At 44.0% G+C, this 15,220-nt stretch overlaps 3 protein-coding genes across 3 annotated transcripts in view; 1 reads left to right on the forward strand and 2 right to left on the reverse strand.

Annotated features, from left to right (window-relative positions):
• LOC115254212 (uncharacterized) overlaps window positions 1-15,220 on the forward strand; it is a 165,056-nt gene that overhangs the window by 78,028 nt on the left and 71,808 nt on the right. The gene's annotated exons all lie outside the window — the stretch shown is intronic.
• Window positions 1-15,220, reverse strand: part of LOC134288470 (uncharacterized) — a 90,653-nt gene that overhangs the window by 9,750 nt on the left and 65,683 nt on the right. The gene's annotated exons all lie outside the window — the stretch shown is intronic.
• LOC109417976 (uncharacterized) overlaps window positions 643-15,220 on the reverse strand; it is a 36,954-nt gene continuing 22,376 nt past the window's right edge. The window contains exon 4 of the mRNA XM_029876657.2: window positions 643-1,319. Coding sequence (XP_029732517.1) covers window positions 957-1,319 — 363 coding nt within the window. The 3' untranslated portion in view covers window positions 643-956. The remainder of the gene's footprint in view (window positions 1,320-15,220) is intronic.

Below are 15,220 nucleotides of genomic sequence, written 5' to 3' on the forward strand. Positions count from 1 at the left end.
ATCCTTAGGCGACCCATCTAATAAGCTTTTTTTGTTTAACCCTTATGTGCCCAACAGGGTACCCGGGTACCCAGCGCCCATTTAAAAAGCACGGTGTAGAAAAAAGCAAAAAGTATGCCGGACACATAACGGCTGAATTAAAAAACTACATAACCACATGTTATAATAATACCTCCATATCTTTAAGTGATGGGACTAGTGCTGAAAATTTTATTTCGTCATATCTAAATTCAACCACCTACAGCTCATTTTAGAAGCTGAACCTGAGAATATGGTATAAGGAAAATTTGTGCGGCTAGACCAGTTCTGTAAGAAAGTCACGGAAAAACCGCTATTTTTCGAATATTTAAGGTAAATGTCACGGGCTACCTTTGAAAAATGCCAAATGATATTCACCGTGAATATCATTGGCATTTTTCGAAGGAAGTCCGTGCGACATTTACCTTAGATGTTCAAAAAATAACGATTTTTCCGTGACTTTTTGCAGAGCTGGTCTAGCCGCACAAGTTTTTCATATACCATATTCTCAGGTTCAGCTTTTAAAATGAGCTGTAGTTGGTTGAATTTAGATATGACGAAATGAAATTTTCAGCACTGGATGGGACAGACGATTCTTTCTCATAAACACTTCTAGGATTTTGGTAGTTTTTTCAAAATTTTATTCAATAAATATAAAATCATTAAAAATTTCAAATCATAAGATTCAACTGATGACAGAAAACAGCAAATGATCTACTTACTTCTTCGTCCATGAACCTAAACTGGCAGTCGTATGCGTATGATGCTTCTCTGAGTCTCAATCTTAAAGTCTAGCACGTTTCTAACACTATCTTACGTGAGAAAGTTTGTATCGTTTCTTGCGTCACCCGAAACATGCGGTTAGCATATGTCAAGCTAACGTGATTCAAGAACGGCGAATAAATTTTGGTAACTCCCCAAACTCCCACGAAAGCTTTCTAGATGCGCAGTCCCGGGTTGGTGTACTTGACGTACTTCAGCAGGGCGTCGTTCTCTTCGCACACCCATGGTTTCACGTGGTGGCAGGCAACGTCGTGCCAGTGCACTCCATCGTTGTAGAAGTTGTTCAGGATGGCCAGGCAGTTCTCGGGGGCACCGCCCTGCAGCAGCTCGCGGTTGTCCGGTTGCGGTTTGCCGATTCCTCCCTGCTCGGACCAGTCGTTCTGGTTGCGCACGTTGGCCGGGGCCAGTTTCTGCAGCTCGGCGGTCCAGAACCATCCGTTGACGGACACCGGCTGGAGATCCGGTCGGTCACAGCCCTTGAAGTCGCACTGGCGGCCGCTGGTCCAGATGTATTTTTGCTGCAATGAAGGAGAGTAGCGAATGGAATAGATGTCGATTAACCCATTTCCGCCCAGTGATCTATTTATAGATCAGATGCCTCGAACGCCCAGTGATCTATTTATAGATCAGTAACTTTTGCGATAACTGCGGAGAAATGAAGCATTTTGGAAGACTGGTGTCTTCAGCAAAGTTGTTGAGAAGATCAAGGACTCTTCGATAGTACGTAATTTAGTACGTATTCGCTCCAGTAGGTGGCACTAGTGATCACGAAAAATTGTGCTTCGACAGGTGTTTCGTCAACATTGCCATTGCCAATACTGTCGCCTTCGTATCTTGAGAATCAGACTACATAGAAAAAAATGTATTCAGCAAAGTTGATCAGGACATCAAGAGCTATCCGATAGTGAACTAATTGGTTCTAGGTTTATCCGCTAGGTGGCGCTAGTGAGTCCTAAAAAATTTAAACCTCTGTATCTCGAGAATCCGACTACATAGACGAATTTCGTCTTCGGCAAGGTTGATCAGGACATCAATAGCTATCCGATAGTGAGTTAGTTGGTTCTAGGTTTATCCGTTAGATGGCGCTAGTGGGCTCTAAAAATAAACCTCTTTATCTCGAGAATCAGACTACATAGAAGAATTCTGTCTTCGGCAAAGTTGATCAGGACATCAACAGCTATCTGATAGTGAACTAGTTGATTGTAGGTTTGTCTGCTAGGTGGCGTTAGTGAGTCCTAAAAAATTTAAACTTCTGTATCGTGAGAATCCGATTACATAGAAGAATTTCATCTTCGGCAAGGTTGATCAGAACATCAATAGCTATCCGATAGTGAACTAGTTGGTTCTAGATTTATCCGTTAGGTGGCGCTAGTGAGTCCTAAAAAAATTAAACCTCTGTATCTCGAGAATCTAAGGGCCCATACAGCCGAGGCGGTAAACACACGGGTATTCAGCATGACCATGCTGAGGGTGACGGGTTCGATTCCCGGTCGGTCCAGCATCTTTTCGTAAAGGAAATTTCCTTGACTTCCTTGGGCATAGAGTATCCTCGTGCCTGCCACACGATATACGCATGCAAAATGGTCATTGGCAGAGGAAGCTCTCAGTTAATAACTGTGGAAGTGCTCATAGAACACTAAGCTGAGAAGCTGGCTTTGTCCCAATGAGGACGTTACGCCAAGAAGAGAGAGAGAGATCTCGAGAATCTGACTACATAGAAAAATTTAGTCTACGGCAAAGTTGATCAGGACATCAACAGCTATTCGATAGTGAACTAGTTGATTGTAGGTTCGTCCGCTAGGTGGCGCAAGTGCGCTCAAAAAATTCTGAACTTCTGTATCTCGAGAATCAGACTACATAGAAGAATTTCGCCATCGGCAAAGTTGATCAGGACATCAAGAGCTACTCGATAGCGCACTAGTTGGTTCAAAGTGTATCTGCTAGGTGGCGTTAGTGAGCCCTAAAAATTCTGAACTTATGTATCTCGACAATCAGGCTATATAGAATAATTTCGACGTCGTCAAAGTTGATCAGTACATCAAGGGCTAAAGGATAGTGAACTAGTTGGTTCTGGGTTTATCCGTTAGGTGGCGCAAGTGGGCTCTAAAAATTCTGAACAAATATTGATAAAGTTGTTTTTACGATGAAATAGAACTCCATGGCTACTAATTGATAACAAAACCAGCTAGATATCAAACAGCCGTCTCATTTTATTAAATATAATACTGAACAAAATATGTATAGTTAGTTATCAACTTGAACTAATGATAACGTAATTTTTGATAAACGTGCTATGTGCTATCAATTTGTTATCTTTACTCCGGTTCATTGTGACTTTCATCTCAAAGACATTCGTTTGGGTCGAATGTGCCTCTGGAGCCGACCTACTGATTGGTCGGCTTCATGCAAAATAGCTATAGATAGATAAGTTCAACGTAATTTGATCAACTAGCGCCCAGCAATTTGGTTAGAGGCCAGAAGACTTGAATGCACAATGGTCTATTCGCAGATTAGTAAGTATTGCTAATACCGTGGGAAATAAAGCATGTGGTACCGTCTTCCATTCTCCTCTCTTTTTCGTGCTCGTTCAGGAGAGTTATTATCCGATGATGAATGGGTTGGTTTATGTTTTCCCGTTAGAACTACATAAAGGACTCTGGTCCATATAACCACAGCTGTAAATTACGTGATCCGTAAAATACGATCACGCATCATCAGTGTAAATTGTTTCCACTGTGAGCTTCGGAAGAAGCTGAGATAGATGAGAATGAGATGTTGATTCATTTCATTCATTTATTTAGTATAACAACAAGTTCAAGTTAAAACTGAATTACAATATTTCTCCATAATACACGGTTCGTGGCTGCCGTTCGCCATCCTCGGTCACGCCGGATGCTCGCCAAGTCACGCTCCACCTGATCCGCTCATCGTGCTCTCTGCGCTACACACCTTCTTGTGCCAACCGGATCTGTCGCGAACAACAACTTTGCAGACATGTTGTCCGGCATTCTTGCAACATGCCCTGCCCATCATATCCTCCCGGTGGCCAAACCACCTTCTCGATGCTGGGTTCGCCGTAAAGTGCAGCGAGCTCGTGGTTCATCCTTCTCCGCCACACACCATTCTCCTATGCACACAGCCGAAGATCGTCCTTAGCACGTGTCGCTCGAAAACTCCGAGTGCTTGCAAGTCCTCCTCGAGCATAGTCCATGTCTCGTGTCCATAGAGGACCATTGGTCGTATCAGCGTTTTGTACATGGTGCATTTGGTGCGTGGGTGAATCTTCTTCGACCGCAGTTTCTTCTGGAGCCCGTAGTAGGCCCGACTTCCGCTGATGATGCGCCTCCAAATTTCAGGGCTCACGTTGTCGGCGGCCGTCAGTAAGGATCCGAGGTAGAAGGATTCCTCCACCACCTTGAAGATATCCCCGTCTATTGTAACATTACTACCCAGACGGATCCGGTCGTGTTCGGTTCCGCCTACCAGCATGTACTTTGTTTTTGAGGCATTCATCACCAGTCCAACCTTTGCTGCTTCGCGTTTCAGGTGGGTGTACACTGTGCAGCTCTGCCACCGTTCCAAATGTTCTGGCGATAATGTCCATGTCGTCCGTAAAGCACACAAATTGAACGGATTTTGTGAAAATCTCCAGGCTCGTCGCATCACACCTTCCAGAGCGATGTTGAAGAGTAGGTATGAGAGTCAGTCACCTTGTCGCAGTCTCCGGCGAGATAAAAATGAACTGGATAGTTCACCCGGAATCCTTATGCAGTTTTGCACACCCTCCATCGTTGCTTTTAATCAGTCTGGTCAGCTTCCTAGGAAAACCGTTTTCGTTCATGATTTTCCATAGCTCTGCGCGGGAGAATGAGATGAGTAGAACGCTCATAAGGTGGTCCTTTATAAAAATGAAACATAAACCAAGCTCAAAGAACAATAGGCCTTTTCATTTGACGTCTTAAATCAGCTGATTTCTCGGGCCTTTGACAGTTCTCCTATGAAAATGACAGTTTAGCGTTTGCGCCTTTGTTCGGCAGTTGTAAACAGTGGCATGCGCGGACCTGTCAACTGAAAAGGCCTATTGCAAATATTTGGAGTTTTCGGATGACGAGTGCTAAGGTAATCTTTCGCTCTGTACTAGATAACGGTGTGTGGCGGGAGAGGGTGAGCCACGTGCTCGCAAAGCCAGAAGGATACGGTGGGCAGAATATACTACTAGAATGCCGAATATCAACCCATTATATACAGAAATTATAAAAATGATGCATATTGTAATGCCTAAAAACTGTTGAAAACTATCCATTGATAAGCTACTAGCAGATTGTTTTAGTTATTTATTACTAATGTAATCTATATCTGGAACATTTCAAACTGTAACTTTGTTTATTAGGAGAATATTAACCCTAAAAGGGAAACCTGGGGTCCATTGGACCCCAGGCGCCTTTCAGAGCTCGTCTTTGATGGAACACACTCAGCGAGGTGACAAGCCTGAGGCCATGAAGGTATCCCTTTTAGGGTTAACTATGATCAGTCGTCTAAAATAGATTTACATAGCTCATAGAAATAAGGTAGCTGCGCAAAAAAAAAAAATAAAAAAAAAATATTTTTTCAACGTTTCACGTGCTTATGCCCCACTGTGTAATAAAACGAAAATTTCACCGTAGATTTCCGTTTAAATGACTGCAATAACTTTGTTATAAAACAAGGGTTGAGGTACTCCAGATAAAACCAGACATCTACTGTGATTGTGGCATAATTCGGGCGTTAATGGGTTAATTAATGTGCAAATGATGTTTTATGGATAGTAAGAAGCCGCAAGTTAATTGGCAAACGCTAGACGCAATGGAAAATTCACTTGTTTTTCGGAGCATCTTTCGTGCACCAAGCTGAAATGCAATTTGCCGACATTGAATTAAATCGAGAAGGTTACATTTTTCGCATTCAAGAGAAAGCTTTGTTCAGCTCGAAGAAAAGGGAAGGTTTTATCGACGTAATCTTCGTCATTTGATATTCATTTTTAATTGCAAAGCAATCTAAGATAAACTAATCGTTTTCATTTTGGATCACTCTTAACTTTCTTTTTTCTTGGAGTAACGTCCCAACGGGATCGAAGCCTGTTGCTCAACTTTTTTGAGCACTTCCATATATTAGCTATAGCTAATGACTGAAATTTTTTTCTGCAAATGATCATTTTGCATGTGTATATCGACCCGCATATTCTCAAGGTAGTCAAGGAAATTTCCTTTACGAAAAGTTCCTGGATCAACCAGGAATCGAACTCGTCGCCCTTAGCACGTGTTTACCACTATCAGCTATCTGGACATATGACCTGATATGATGTTCAGTAGGATCTCAAAACTGAACGATATATACGAACAGTTTTCACATGGCCTCCACCTTGCTATCTGATACAACGTCATATATGATTTTCTGTCAGATGTAAAGGAAGTTCTACCAGAAGTTTAACGCATTCCTCAACGCAGACCGTGAGTCGAATTGTGCGGGGGTGAGGACGGGAGCTTCTTGGCAGACGGTCGTTAGGTTATTGCAAGGTGGAAGCAGTACTTTTATGAGCATCTGAAAGTCGCGAAAACGTAGACCAGCTGCTTCGATGCAGAAGGCAGGGGGAAAGATCCAGCTCTCAAGGAAGAATGTAATCTGCCAGCTTAAACCAACGGAGAAACTGAGAAAAATGGTATTGAAGAGTTGATTTCTACAAAATCTTTGGCGTTACGCAGGAGAGCTGCTGTTCAAGAAATATCCTATCGGTTCTCGCAAGTCATAACCAGCGTGTATTATACAACTTGTAAAAACAAAGTTCCCGTCATCAATAAACAATAACCAACGGGTCAATCAACAAACCGAGAAAATATGCTCTCCACCATCGACCAGGCAGCAAGTAGCTCAAACAAATATGCATGCATGCAAACAAACCTAGCTTGTAAGATGGCTTAATGTGCGTGAAGCAGTCGCCAGCCTATCATTAACGACGGTGTTTGCTTTCCTTGGTAAGGGCCGACCAGCGGCTGTTAATTCTCTCCACAACCAGACCTCCAACGCCAGCCTAGGTCCTACCTCAACCGTGACTGCGATGCGCAGGTCATTCGGCGATCCAAGTCACATTTTGAGAGCAAGCAGGTCGGTGCGGTACGGTGGTGAGTTACATAAAAGTGATAATTATTATCTTTCCACAAGTGGGTCGTCTTCTTCGTCTGTGCGACTAGGCTACAAGAAGAACTCCAGACGGCGACGCGACTGATGATGATGCGATGACGACGAGCAGCACTTTAGTTCGAGTGAACAAGTCTCCTCTAAACGATAAACACTGAATGGGAAAAGAAATAACTTTCGATTTCGTCTTTTGTGCAGCGAGCGGGTCTTCTCTCTTACGAGTTGATTCAGGTGATTCATAAATTCCAGACCAAGATACCACCGAGCCGAGAGGTGTGCTTGTGGTATTTGTGACTGATGATTTATTTTAATTTATCAACACTTGTTGTGGATGCTCGATGGCACTTGAAGTTGAATTGAAAATGAAGAGGTTTTTTCTTCCTCATTCCAAACAATACGAGCCTCATTGGAGACTCAATGTTCCATTCCTTTGGAGGTAACAATACCTATACCCATAGATAGACATATGTACATTATTGTAGTATTTCTTGTACAGCCTGAAGGGCCAATGAATTTCTCAACAATAATTATTATTATGGCTTTTGGGTTCCTAATTTTATCAAAAAAAAAAAACATAATGTGGACAGATTTATACTCCAGTGTGCTCCAAATTAATATCTGCTTTTAGAAAAAGGTTATTTTTATTCCCACACTAACAGAAAACCGGGCTGCAAAACGGTGAGTCGATAAGGAGAGCGTCAAACATAGCTCTGGTCTTTACAAGTTCCTACCTCATGCTTCCACGGGTCAAGCGATGACAAAGACCTCCAGCTAAGAGTTGTGTGCTTAGCTGGTAGTGCAGCCTGGGCACTGTTGTCCTTCTGACTTCAGCTAGATTGAGGAGGTACGATTCGAGCGTTTGTTCACCAAGGAGGTGCGGCTCAAACAGCGTCTGTTCTGGCATCCAGCGGCTGAGTAAGAAACGCTGCACTACGCCCAGCTAGATCCAAGGTGGTGGCCCCATTAGCGTGGTCGTCCCAGTGTTGGTTGGGACGTTAAACAGAACTGGCACGATGGCCCTCCGGCGAGACAGGAGTGTTGGCGTAGGCCCAATAAGCCACCCGTAAAAATCCCCATTGCGAATAACATAGGAGAAAATACGGCTCGATACAATCGGCAAAGACCCACGCGACGAAATAAGGACTACGATTGGAAACTTGGAACATGGAATTGCAAGTCACTAGGTTTCGCAGGATGTGACAGGATAATCTACGACGAACTACATCCCCGCAACTTCGACATCGTGGCGTTGCAGGAACTTTGTTGGACTGAACAGAAAGTGTGGAAAAGCGGGCATCGAGCGGCTACCTTCTACCAAACCTGTGGCACCACCATGAACTGGGAACAGGATTTATAGTGTTGGGCAAGATGCGACAACGTGTGATCGGGTGGCAGCCGATCTACGCCAGGATGTGGATATTAAGAGTTAAGGGCCGTTTATTCAACTACAGCACCATCAACGTCCACTGCCCACACGAAGGTAGACCTGATGACGGGAAAGAAGCGTTCTACGCGCAGTTAGAGCAAACATACGATGGTTGCTCGCCGCGTGACGTGTTGTCGGCGACATGAGGAAATGTACAGACTGGTAATCGGGCACGCCATATCGAATGATAACGGCCAGCGATGCGTAAACTTTGCAGCCTCTCGTGGTATGGTAGTCCGAAGCACCTTCTTCCCCCGCAAAGATATCCACAAAGCCACCTGGAGATCACCCGACCATCAAACAGAAAACCAAATCGACCACGTTCTAATCGACGGTAAATTCTTCTCGGATATAACCAATGTCCGCACATACCGCAGTGCGAATATAGATTCGGATCACTACTTGGTCGCTGTATGCATGCGCTCAAAACTTTCGGCAGTTATCCCTACGCGTCGAAGCCGAACGCCGCGGCTCAACAGCGAGCAGCTGCGTAACGTAGAAGTGGCTCAAGACTACGCGCAGCAGTTAGCAGTGGCCCTACCAACGGAAGAACAGCTTGGCGCAGCTACACTTGAAGATGGCTGGAGTGACATCCGATCCGCCATAGGTAGTACCTCGGCTACAGCACTAGGCTTCGTGTGACTTCGAATCACAGAAACGACTGGTACGACGGCGAATGTGAACAGTTGAAAAACGAGAAGAATGCAGCATGGGCGAGAATGCTGCAACACCGTACGAGAGCGAATGAGGCACGTTACAAACAGGCGCGGAACAGGCGGAACTCAGTCTTCCGGATGAAGATGCGCCAGCAGGAAGAAGAGCTGTACCGCGCTAAGGACACACGAAAGTTCTACGAGAAGCTGAACCGCTCGCGCAGAGGCTTTGTGCCACAAGCCGGCATGAATATTCTCACGAGCGAGCGTGAAGTGGTCGAGAGGTGTCGGCAGCATTACGATGAGCACCTCAATGGCGACGTAGCAAGTACCGAAGGTGGCGTGGTAACAGATCTAGGAGTATGTGCACAGCGCACAGGACGAAAGACTTCCGGCCCCTGACCTTCAAGAAATTGAGGAGGAGGTTGGCCGGTTGAAAAACAACAAAGCCGCTGGAGCAGATCAACTACCAAGCGAGCTTCTAAAATACGGTGGAGAAGCACTGGCTAGAGCACTACACTGGGTCATTACCAAGATTTGGTAGGAGGAAGTATTGTCGAAGGAATTGATGAAAGCTATCGAGTGTCTCATCTACAAATAGGCGACAAGATTGCGGAAACTATCGCGCGTTCACACTACTGAGTGCTGCCTACAAGATGCTCTCCCAAATCTTATGCCGCCGTCTATCTCCGATTGCAAGAGAGTTCGTGCGGCAATATCAGGCTGGATTCATGGGTGAACGCGCTACAATGGATCGGATGTTCGCCATCCACCATGTTGCAGAAATGCCGCGAATACAACGTGCCCACCTATCACTTGTGCATCGATTTCAAATCGGCGTATGATACAATCGATCGAGAACAGCTATGGCAGATTATGTACGAATACGGATTCCCGGATAAACTGATACGATTGATCAAGGCGGCGATAAATCGAGTGATGTGCGTAGTTCGAGTATCAGGGACACTCTCGAGTCTCTTCGATTATCGCAGAGGGTTACGACAAGGTGATGGTCTTTCGTGCTTGCATTGCTTTAGAGGGTGTAATAAGGAGAGCGGGGATAAACACGAGTGGGACGATTTTCACGAAGGTCGTTCAGCTGCTTGGTTTCGCCGATGATATTGATATTATTGCTCGTAAATTTGAGACGATGGCGGAAACGTACATCCGACTAAAGAGTGAAGCCAGGCAAATCGGATTAGTCATTAATGTGTCTTAGACAAAGTACATGATGACAAAGCGTTCCAGGCAGGCTTCCCAAAAGTACCGCATCATGATAGCATTTTGATGGCTGTCACACTCTTATTCCCATGACAGCCTTGTGAACGCATGGTTCATGACAGCCCACAGAATAAAACTCATGCGACCTGCAACATCACTGTCGGGAACTGCTCACATTGTCTGCTTTCGCTTTGCTTTCGTTCGCCGATGACAACCTCGGCTCTAGCCCAAACCGTCTCTCGTTGGCTGGACACGAAGTGACGAAAATCGCTGCGCTCAGCCCGAGCATTTTACTTCTGTTGAACGTGTCGAGTATCGTGGTATATCGCACGCTCAAAATTATCGACGCGTTCAATGTATTATGTATTTTTTCAAATAGAGAATATGTACCTGTAAGTCTTATTCTAGTAGAGTATTTTGCATAGCATTTTTTTTATTGGCATGTGAAATGCATTGAATCTTACATCAGTGGTATATTTTAGCCAGATTACAATTTTGACAAACGTTGGCACAAACTTCTTTTCGCCCCTGGGGCATCTTGTGAAAGGCATATCATGTTTGTAAAAAAAAAATATTTATTGAGCCTGAAGGGGCAATGAATTTCTCAACAATTATCGTGACTTTTGGGTTCTTAATTTTGACAAAGAAAAAACATTGTTTATTCTCCAGTGGGCTCCAAATAAAAATCTGATTTAAGAAAGGGGGTTATTTTTAGTCTCGTACTAACCGAAAATCGAATAAATGTATCAATTCCTATGGATAAGTGGCCAACTGTTTTTCAGGCTGAAATCCAAGCTATTTTAGAATGTTGTAATATTTGCTTACGCAGAAATTACAGACATTCAAAAATTTGCATAATGTCTGATAGCCAAGCAGCTTTGAATGCTCTGAAATCAGCATCGTGCACCTCTAAACATGTTTGGGAATGTATACAATCACTCCAACAATTAGCTTGCCGTAATCAGGTAAAGCTTTTCTGGGTTCCAGAGCACTGTGGTATTGAAGGGAACGAGCAAGCCGATATGCTAGCAAGACTTGGGTCGTCTCATCAATTCATAGGGCCATAAGGATAGCGGGATGTACTCTCAGAATGGAGTTTGAAGCTTTGGAACATGCAAAAATAAAATCCAACTGGGAAAATATCACTATAGGGTAAAAGCTCCCTTAGTGGAGGTAGTACCAATAGTGGTGGTAGTGCCAATTTAGCACTATTTCAAACAAAAAGCTTGCAAATGACATTTTTAATAGATGCATCATAACTAATTAATAACATTAATTCAGTTTTGTGTTCAGGATTTGCCGGAGAACCTATTTTAAACAATTATTTTCCTTAAATTTTTGGCTCCTTTGCACCTATAGTGGTGGTAGTGTTCCTAAAGTGGTGGGTCCCATAAGAATTCAATGGGATGCGCCACTATAGGAATCAATGTTAAATTTTACATCCATAATAGGAACCGTGTACCTATAGTTGGTGCAAGTGATTTATTAGCAAAAGCTGTAAACAATGGTTTTTACATTTTTCCTAGCAAATTTAAGTGAAAAACTACCGATTAACGTTTTCAGGCTTTTTATTTTGTGGTATTTTAGAGAGAAAGACACTACACCGTCTTCAGCCAGAGGCTGCACAGACTGAACATTACACTAACACGAGACAACGGACAATACACATAACACCCAGTGGCCCAATGGAGAATTTTCCGTTTGACGAAAAGTTTTCAATTTTATTCAATTATTTTTCTACAAGGAGCTACTAATAGCACCACTATTGGTACATTTACCCTAGTGAGGCAGTCAAAACGTTTCATAAAACCGGACGTTTTAAAAACTCGCAAAATCCTAGAGCTATCTAAAAAAGATCTAGGTTTTCTAACTGGCCTGCTAACAGGTCATTGTCAAAGCCGGTATCATCTGAAGCTTGGAAAACTTCAAGATGATCTGTGTCGCTTTTGCGGCATAGTTACAGAAGACTCGGAACATTTGTTATGCCGTTGTCCGGCAATAGTCCATTTTACGAGCCGATTTATGAATGAAATTTTGACAGGAGCATGCGTCCTAACCCGTGAAAATCAATATCATCATCAACATTGTTGTTACTTCGTAAAATAGCTCATTGTGACAAAAAAATAGGTTCTTTGACAAAGGGTTGTTAGAACCCTTAGATGTCTAGAGAACAAGCCCTAATACGGTGGTACAATTCATTCGAAGTGTTGCACCGTGTTGGGATAACGCTTCCAGTCAAGGACTGACGATTACTAATACCAATGGTATTGCTGATTGCCCCCTAAATTGGACTGACACAATAGTGTGCACACACTTTCAAAGTGTAATTGCAGCGCAGGACCACGTCGGATCGAGTTGGGGTATTCGGTGCACTTATTCCTTGTAAATCAAGGAATAAGTGCACCGAAGACGTCGAGGCGATCCGAGGCAATTGTGCACTTTTATTACACTTTTTAGGCGTACCAAAAATAGTGTGATAGTCCAACTCAAAGTTCTGTGCAAAGTTATCCTTAATCGGATACAGGAGAAAATAGACGTGACTCTCCGGCGGCAGCAGACAGGATTCCACACCGGAAGATCTTGTGTAGACCTTCATATCATACTGGAGTAAGTTAACAAATTCCAAGAGTCCCTCTATTTGGTATTTATTGACTACGAAAAGGCTTTCGGTCGTCTGAATCGCGAAAACCTGTGGGGCGCCCTGAGACGCAAGGGTGTTCCAGATAAAATCGTGAACTCATACATGCATCCTGCATAACTAAGCTTTGTTCGACCCCATCCGGGTAGTCGCTGGTGTGAGGTAAGAATGCATACTATCACCGCTACTGTTTCTCATCGTAATCGACGAGATCATGATGGGGGCGATTGACAGTGCACCGAATCGCGGGCTACTTTAGCATCTGAACGACTTCGGTTTGGCTGATGATGTTGCTCTAGCCGAAGCTCCTCTTCGGTGGGTCTAATCATCAACATCAGCAAGACCAAATCGTTGGATGTCAACAATGACAACCCCTCCAACTTTACAGTCGCTGGACAAGCAGTGGAAAAGGTCGAAAACATTCAATATCCTGACAGCCAGATCAAGTCAGATGGCGGTACCAAGAACGACATAGGGAGCACGGATCAAGAAGTCTAGGGCTGCTTTTGGGTGTTTATAAAATATGTGAAGAATCAATCAGCAGAGACCACACAGAAGCTACAGGTTTTCATCAACCCATGTCCGTGGTTTATCATTCGGGCCTGGTGGCCTCGCAACTGGATCTCGATGTACTAAGCTCCATCGACGATGCCATCAGAAACCGATTTCGACAGAAATTCGAAAACGTAAATGGAGGTGGATTGGCCACACACTACGAAAGGGCAGAGACAAAATCTGCAAGCAAGTGTGGATTGGATTCCGGCAGGACATCGCAGCAGAGGCAGACCCAGGGGCTCGTGGTGACGAAGCCTCGTCAAGGAAATCAAGGAAGCCCAGGTCAAGGCTGAAGCGAGCAGCCGCCCCGCTTACTTACCTTACCTTACCGATCAGGCTAAGGCCGGGGTGGCCTCTGCTGTACATAGAAGCCGTCTCCATTCCACTCGGTCCATGGCTGTTTATCTTCAGTTCCGCACTCTGCGTAGGGTCCGCAGATCGTCCTCCACTTGCAGCCGCCAACATGGAGATCTTTTACGTTGGCCCCAGAATAGCTCAGGATACATAGGAATAACATTCGAGGAAGTTCATTGCTCTTGCAGTAGGTTCAGAAAATAAAATGTAAGCCTGTTCCTTCTTCTAGTGTGCATGGTGATATGACGAACCGTTTTTAAAAATACATAGGAAATTTGGTCCAAAAAGACAATTATATTGAAATGGCACAGATATGTAAGCTGTGTAACAATACACAAGGCCGATGCAGATCGCTATAAAACAAAACAATAATCAAATATTACATTAATCCGCACTGATATAACCTGACGATAATTCGATTTCATAATATTTAGCTGGTGGTCATAATTAAAACGACTTTGACCCAAAAACATGTTCGGTGCACTTTTTTTGCGTTATTAAGCATATAGTATAGCTACAGTAAAGTTTGCTGTGCAGTGGTTTTTATCGAAGCGATGTGAATTAGCGCTAAGATGCTTTTGCCATTACGCACGATCGCTGATTTTTGGAGGTCAGTCCAATTTCTCACTTTCGTATCGGTTTAATCAGTCAGCTGAAAGTGGCGCCTCTCAACCCAAAGACCGTATCCATGAATGAGATTTTCAACACATGGTGTCCATTTAAATTAACCGTGAACGCAAGATGAGTTTAATCAATGTTTTGCTTAACGGCATGTGATTTACTTCAAAACCCAATGATATATAATATTCATTGGCTCAATATGTAACGCTACTTTTTCGATTCATAGCGTAGCTTCGAACTCTTAAGGTTCTTATCAACACACATCGCAGTGCAGCGTATTGTGCATTCCGGTGCAACACTGCCGGTCATCGGATTCCGATGCAACATCGATGGCACATGATAAGCGACACTTAGCAAACACCGCTTCCGCGGTATTGTTTCAACCGGCTTAAAATATCGATCGGAAATTTGCTTATCTTCAAATGCAATCGTCGCTCGCCGCACTGCATTGATTGATCTACCACCACGCGGTGCCTGTGTCTGTGGATACAAAGTGCAAACGCATATATGCAACTTGACTTCACCGGGTCTTAATGTAGGTATGCAAGGTATAAACACCCTTCTGCTACCGCACAAGGTGGGTGCGGTCAATGCAACGGTTAACTGCAATTGCATAATCTCCTATACACACAGGCATCTGATCATCGATCTCCGCTCCGGCGGTGGCGCTTGACAGCGAGCGCGCGCGCGCGTAAGCGCGGTGTCCCTATCAGATGCCACTAAATCGCGGTTGATCGCGAACATTCTTTTTCGCATCAATTGGTCACCTTCCAGAGTGCA

This window comes from Aedes albopictus, chromosome 2 (assembly GCF_035046485.1).
Source record: "Aedes albopictus strain Foshan chromosome 2, AalbF5, whole genome shotgun sequence".
Lineage (NCBI taxonomy): Eukaryota > Metazoa > Arthropoda > Insecta > Diptera > Culicidae > Aedes > Aedes albopictus.